At 39.9% G+C, this 7,692-nt stretch overlaps 1 gene segment (V, D, J or C); it reads right to left on the bottom strand.

Moving 5' to 3' along the window:
* Positions 1-1,617: 1,617 nt before the first annotated feature.
* LOC143173460 (T cell receptor delta constant-like) overlaps positions 1,618-7,692 on the bottom strand; it is a 31,017-nt gene continuing 24,942 nt past the window's right edge. The window contains 4 exon segments of the C gene segment in view: positions 1,618-2,332; positions 2,801-2,920; positions 3,385-3,447; positions 4,127-4,411. Of these exon segments, the coding sequence occupies positions 2,802-2,920; positions 3,385-3,447; positions 4,127-4,411 (467 nt within the window).

Raw genomic sequence — 7,692 nt, 5'->3', positions numbered from 1 at the left:
GACTGTTTTCCTGTTGGACTAACAGGAGGAGGAGTGGGTATATGTGATATGTTGAAACCTCATGTCCTTTGTTCCGTATTCAGAAGGCAAGGTTTTCTGTTAAAGCAAATCAATGCCAACACGGAGAAGCTTGGAAGGAAGTTCCCGTTTGGCAATCCTGCCTACCACTCAAAGGCAGCTCCTATGGGCAGATGTTTTTAGCTGCATCTTTCAGCCCACAACCCTCTGAGTGTGCACCTGCTCCACAGAAGCAAAAAAGGTCAGTGTTTGCCCTTGTGAGAAATAGTCATGAGGAGAAGCTGCCTATGAGATGAGATACGTAACATCTGCACCATGAAAAGACCGTGCTGCAGAGTTCCTGGGGCTCTAGTGACAACCAAGGGATGCTGCAGAGCAGCTCTCTGCTTCTCTGCTTCTGCAGGCTCTATGTCACGTGGACCAGTTTGGTCTGGGGCTACCTCACTTGCAGGAGGATGTTAAAGAGCTGCTGGGGGCAGCACCATGCTTGGGGATGGAAAGGGACCAGAGTGCTGGGCCCTACCTACAGGGAAATTAACTCAGGGTCAGCAGCCAGAATGGAAAGGAAGCAATACAGTAGAAGCTAGGTGCTTGTGAGAGCAGACTAGCCTGGCCTGGTTGTGTGGCTGAATCACTAAGACTCCACAAGTGGAGTATGGCCTGCTTAACTGGGACAGGAAGGAGGCTGTTTCAAGGAACATTTATGGTCTAGCTGGCTCCACATGTCCATCTGGCCCTTGGGATGCCTAGGAAACAAAAACATGACCACCATGGTTTTCCACACTAAGTGTGTGCTCCTGGGACCCAACCACAGAGCTGCAGGACCTAGAGACAGTGGTTTCACCATAGAAATGTCACATCTTCTGGGCAGGCATGAGGGTTTGAACAACGAAACTTGTCAAGGTTAGTTAAATACATTTTGCCATGCACCCTTCTGGGGGCCGTTTTGGAGCCAGCAGTTCATTCAGCATCTGAAGAATGTTGTGGGCCCTGCCCCCCAGGAAGTGGTTAACATGTTTTTAAAAGCAAGGGGGAATTTGTCTTGCATAGCGTGATTTAGTCATGTGTTTTAACCACAGTATCCTGTTTCAAGCAGGCAGCAGCTTGCAGCTTGTGAGACAAAAGTCAGTGTTGGGATTTTTGACTACCAACCAAACGGCTAGGTTATCTATCAAAACACCCTACAGTGTTTCCTTTTGGCCCCTTCCTAGTATTGGTGAGTGGAAAATCAGCAGCCTGTTTTCTCACCTTCTGAAGTCTGTACATTAATGCTCATATTGCCCCTTGTCTTAACTGTTTTCTCTTTAGACCCATCTCTTTTTGTTATGATCCACAATTTTGAGCCTGAGTAATTTGAAAGGGGCATGAATAGTTAAAATTCCTTTAAACCCAATAGGGCCAGAATTCATAGCCCTCCTGGAGTCTCTTAAATGTGCCAAGGAGTCTCTCTCTTTCCCTGTGGAAACCCCAAGAAAGACAAATTTAATAAAAAGGAAATCTAGGCTGTAATAGGTGGTTTTTTAGTTCTCAGTGGTCACTGGATAGGACAGTGGAATTTCAACAATTTCCACCCAAATTTCAGAAGAAAGGGCGCAGTGCAACCAAGCATGATAAAACTTTATTTTTGTGTCTATTAAGGAAACCTAAAATGCAGGTACCATATACTTAACAAAAGAGAAAGATGTTCTAAAGAATAGATGGAAATGAAAATACTACTGTATACCTGTCTGAAGTTAATTCCTTCAGGTCCAGTGGAGATCTAGTTACCTGCACTAGAAAATTGCCACTAATAAAAGCTTCTAAAAATTAAAACTATACAATGCTTCTTCTGTGCCTGGGATCCCTAAGCAGAAAGGCATTACTTCTGTAGACAATAATGTAATATGACCAGAGGTGGTATTTTTAAAGCATAGTAAGTATAAAGTTAAATTTAAAGTTTTCAAAACTATCTAAACAATTTGGATGCTTCAGTGCAATGCAATACAGGAGTAAGAGAGCTAACTATTCCTGCTTAGCAGAGGGATGAGGGAAATTTCTTATGGAAATCAGAAATAACAAAAATTATTCTAACAATTAATGAAACTAAGCTAGACAAGAATTCAGCAGTATTAGCTGTCTAAGAAGGCTTCCAGATGGTGTTAACTAAAGAGCACCTTGATGAAGTAAAGGGACTCATAGATCTACAGGAACTGGGTGGTTTGTTGATTCTTTAGATGTTTATTGGTAGCAAAGCTGACCCGTGGTGTTTAAATTATGCTGCTGTGTGTTCTTTCCTGTTCTTCTTCCGCCTATTGCTGGCTCACTTACCCAGTACCTGAAAGAGCAATGTTTGTTTTAATTTCTTATTCACATTTAATACAGTGGTGCTGAGTTTCTCTTAATCTGGAATGTATTGGACAATTTTTTTTTTTGTCATTTTGGCTACCTGATCTTCAGAATTCTCCCCCCTCCTTTTTTCATCCCCCTTTTCACATTTGTTGGCTTTTGGGATTCTCCCTTTATAGTTCTTGCTGATCTGGACATTCATCCAGACTTTGTGCTCTGCCACTTGAAACAACCAGCAGAAGATTTCTGATAGAACCTGAGATGCTCTGGACTAGCCTGATGCAAAGGCAGTTTGGGGATGAGGTGCAATTTGGGGGTTACATTAACTTATCCAGTGGAAACAGGAACAGCTGAACTGATGTCACTCCTTGTGGGGTTACAGAAGGATGCAAAGGCAACTGGTCACTCCTTGTACTTGCCTTCTCTGTTCCCAGGGACTGAATGACGTGTTTCCTACCTCAGAAGAGAAACAGCTTGATACTCATGATTATATTGAAGGCGATGCTTTTTGCCAGCAGGATTCTCAAACCCAAAACAGCCATGAACAGCATATTCACTTTCTCCATTTTGACATCTGCTTTAAAAAGGAGAAGAGGGAAGAGATTGTGGTCTTGATATTATCCCCACCCACCCCCCTCAAAAAAAAGAAGGAAAATCCACACATGCTAGGTAGATGAGGGAAGCAGGAACAAAGGAAAAGATGACAGAGGAATATATGAAGTGCAGGGAAGAGAGGAGATGTCTGCCCAGTGAAAAATTTATTTCCCATTGCTGTTTTATCCCATGGAAATTTGTCAGCTATTTAGTCTGTTAACCTGAAACAGCAGGTTATTTCTCAACAAGTATTTCCAATTCTGATGTTTCTGTACCAGAGAAAGCGATTTTTCATTTTTTGGTATTGAGTCCACAAAAAGTGCAGCTTATTGCTTAATAAGTATCTACAATTCAGACATTTCTGTACCAAAGACAATGCATTTTCATGCATTCTTACGGAATCCCCAATAAAGTAATCATACTCTATTGTTCCTTTAGGCAACTAACCTTTTGTAGAGGCATCTGTAATGTTGCAAGCATTAACTGTTTCAAATTCTTCAGTTTTCTCTTCTGTTGAATGATTGAGAGACACTATAAATTGTATCTAAACTATATAAAACAAAAATTACACAAAACATACCTATAACTCTTTTCCCAGCAGTAGATAAGCAGTATTGGAGAATCAGATGGAGGTCATTAATTCTGAGATTAACTTGAAGAGAAAAATTAGCTTTTTACACATGATTGCAGAAAAAAACCCCAGGATTGTTGAGTTTTATTTTCTCTCCCTTTCGAAATGAACTTTACAATAGGAACAGAACAATTTAAAAAGTGATCAAAAAATAACCAAAAGATTTTGGGGAAAAAAATCACATGTCCTTTTTTTATTTTGTGTTTTCATAAAAGTTATTTCAAACTTTCTTCTAGCAGGCATGTATACTCATGTCCCTTGAACTATTTTGCCTTAGATAAAGCTAGACTTGCAAATATTAGAGGTCTTTTTTTTTGGGGGTAGGGTTTTTGTTTGTTTGTTTTTTTCTTTTTTGGGAAGAAAACTCTACGTGCTTAAATAGTTGAATTAAGGTCATGTATGCTAGGTGCTTTTGAATATCTCTTCTTCACCTAACTAAGCACGTAAATATCTTTCTGACTGTACTTACTTGTTCCTGCTAGGTTCTCAAAGGGTAAGAAAACATTTTGGAAGATGCATCTCCTAGAATCCTATTGTGTTTGGACCACAACACGGTACCTGGCAGAATTATGCTGGCTGTAGTCTTGTTCCGCTTATGCATAGCCTTGCAGGTCACCTCTGCATCTGGTTCCACTCCAACTACCTTCATGGTACTATACATCCCCTCAGATGTGACAAGAGGTGCCTTCAGATCATATACAATCTCACTCCTGGGCACATCAAGGCTGATGTTCTTAGGGTAGAAAGTCCTTGCCAAACAAGCCATGTTCAGTTTCTTGTCATATTGTTTGGGTTCCTTTGATTTAAGCACAATGACTTCTGGGGCAGATTCTTCTTGACTCTCTGAAAAAGAAGCATCATTTTGTGATGACTTTATTTTCTGCATACTTTTCTGAGAGCTAAATCATCTACAGTTGAGATATAGTCCAGCCACGTCTGCCCCCTGACAGCTGAGTGTCTTTCTGTGTTTATATCTTCCTCCTGTTTCCCAAAGAGCAGATCAAAGACAGAAAGGGAGTATAAGGGTGGGATTTTCATTGGAGCTTCTAATCCCTTGGGCTCCTAAGCTTGTTTTTATCAGAACTCATACATATATATATATATGTGGATTCCTTTAAGTGAGGGACCTTGAAATGAGGAAGGGGACTTTTAAGAATACAACACACATGATCATATTAATTTTGAATTCATACGAATTTAGATACTAAGAAGAACCTTTACTTCAAGGGTAGCCTTATATGCTTGTAACATGATGTATATTAAAAGATCCTTTTTTTATTACCCAAAACCCCTTTACCTGATGAGGCTAAAAGGATTAACCGTAGCACATAGGGAGAAAAGACAGTTTGTTACTCCGCTCTACAATGCTGTCTGATGAGTGGGATTACTTGCAGATACAAAATAATGTTGCTAAAATGGAAGATTATGTTAAATCTTTCATTAACAAATGTTCAGTTCCAAGGAGTTTTTCTTTCCAAATTCCATTCTTTGAAAGTTTCTGTAATATTTCTATGTTGCACTTGACCCAGCCATATAAACCTCTCTTAACAAGTGAATAGTGTTATGGGAGCTCTGCAGATGTTTCCAAGTCATGATACCATCTCACTGCATAATGCTGAGCCATCCTAAAGAACAACACTGGGCTGTCTAACAGAGGAGTTTAGTGCCATTCCAAACACGCCATTTATTCTGTCTTCTCTCTGGCTGTCCCTTCCAAAAGAAACAGATCTTTTGTAGATCCTTAGGGCATCTTTGTACTGGGGGTGGGGGGAGGGGGGAGTGGTTATATTTGTATTGCACACAAAAAGCGGTTAATATACTTATGCAAACAATTGTACTTCTTTTTCTTCTTAATCTTACAAAAGCACAGAACTGGCTATATATTCCATCCTCTTGTGGATCTTGGCTTCCTCCAATGAGAATTATACAGGGAATGAACCAAATAATTCCTTAGCTATTCTCTTACTGAATTCTCAGGAGGAGATGTCTTAAAAACTCTGTAGTGATTAAAGGATGTTTTCTATGTCTTTTGTGCTTGGAGATTCTCAGGAGGCCCAGCTCCTGCGGTGTTCTCAGCTGTTTTAAGTCCTTTTGAATATCTTCCATGGAAATGAAAAAAAAAAAAAAAAGGGGCACTAAAAAGAGTCAGGATACCAGCATTCTAGAAACCTGGAAAATCTATTCTTGTCTTTGGAGGAACCAATAGTTTCTAAAGCCTACTGTTTGGGGAAAGAATTTTTTTTCCTTCTTTCTTGAAGAACAGGAGTCATGACACAGCAATTACTGATATAACAGGTCTGAAATTCAGTTTGTTTTAAAAAGCATGCAAGATACTTTCTGTGTAGAAACTGAACCTCACATTAGGGCTGCTGTGTTTGTATGAAAAGGCAATACCATTACTTAGACTTTCACCCACCAACACCTTTTGCTGGTTGATTGTTCATGGTAGAATACCTTTTGTACTGATAACTGGCAAGTTTATATTAGCGTAGATTGAGGTTGGGCTGATGGAAGCTGGCAGTATCTTGCTGTCCTACTTTCACAAATTATGTTTTCAAAATAGTATCTTTGGATTCCCTACTCCCACAGGAACTGGAGCTGCATTCATCTACCCCAGAATAGGCATATAAGATGCCCTAAAGATTTGAAGGCAGACGTATATCTGTATTGGGCTTGCAGATGTGAGCTAGCACCTAAGAGAGTCCCATGCCTGTCTGGGGAGTGTGTGTGTTCATGTGGTGGTATGCAACTGAATGTTTTAGGACAATAAAAATCAACCCAACAAACTCACCCATTGCCCCAACTTTCATGCTGTCACACAAAAGCTGGGGAAGATGGTCCATCCTTATAAAGACCACATTCAGAAGAGTGCCATTTCTAAATATAAAAGGCTTGCTCGCATTTCAAGCAGTTGCTGCAAAAACTAATATGCGCTGTCTTTCCACGGGAACTACTTTCTTCTGAAACTCTTTACATCTCCTTTTTTCCTTTCCACACACCTTAGTGTTACACAAAAGAAAGTAAGCAACTACTTTCACCTCATACTGAAGCTGGGCTAAGACACCATCTGCATTGGGTATAAACAACAGTCTTAAATTTAGCAGTGCAGCTATGGGAGGGGGTGAGGATCTGTGGAGTAATGCTGATGTACATAGTTAGGAAACTATCCTTGTTTTTCCAGAAAAAGCTTTGTTAACTAAATATGAGCTAAGGACTCAAACACCTGGTTGAAGAATGCATGTTCAAGAGATTGGTGGCAGCAGAAATTTCTCATTATGCTGTCACATCACACAATCCCTTTTTCCACCCCACCACAAACTTAAGAAATACATTAGTAATAAAACAAGTGGAACTTACTTGGCTCAACTGAAAAAGTGATCCCAGTTCCAAATACGAGCTTGTCTGTTGCCACACTGTTTGCATGTAGTCAAATAAACCCACTTTTCTCACCACACTCTAAAGGTGTATAAAATCAGGGAATAAAATGCCAGCGGTTTGTCCAAAGGATCCATACATGGACTGCCATGAAAGTGCTCCAAAGTCACCATTGTTTCCAAAATTGTGATGGGAGAAAACAATGATTTCCTAGCAGAGTGATTTCAAACAACTTGATCCAGGCCAAAGCTTTAAAACCCTTTTCTCTTCTATTAGCTCAGTAAGCAATATACTTCCAGAATAAATGCTCATAGGAATTCTGCGGTTCTCTTCTTCAACACATTCCCTTTTTCCTTTCTTCCTCAAAATATATTGTTCCTTTTGCAGTCTCAGGTTTTTGTATGAGACCTTACAGTGTTTGTGTCACCGTGCTACTCCAAGTTCCCCACACAGTGATATACTTAGTTACAAAAAACGCCTCTTCCTTCCCTTTTACTGCACAGTATTTCATATGAGACAGGTAGTCATATATGCTATATACCACATGAAGAAATCACATAGACTTTAAAATAAGGACCTGAAGCTTGGCCAGAAGAGGGGATTTGAGCCTGCTTGGGACCTGTTGGATTATAATGTTGCTCTGGGAAGGCTCAGATTTTGGTCTAATGAAAAAGCAAAAGTTGTTTGAGTATTTTTCTATAGCAATTTATGAAACTCCAGAGTTGCAGAAGTGTTCTGGTTTTTGTTTT

This window comes from Aptenodytes patagonicus, unplaced genomic scaffold (assembly GCF_965638725.1).
Source record: "Aptenodytes patagonicus unplaced genomic scaffold, bAptPat1.pri.cur scaffold_82, whole genome shotgun sequence".
Classification (NCBI taxonomy): domain Eukaryota; kingdom Metazoa; phylum Chordata; class Aves; order Sphenisciformes; family Spheniscidae; genus Aptenodytes; species Aptenodytes patagonicus.
Note: the sequence above shows the minus strand (reverse complement) of the source record. Positions and strands in the feature narration are given on the sequence as shown.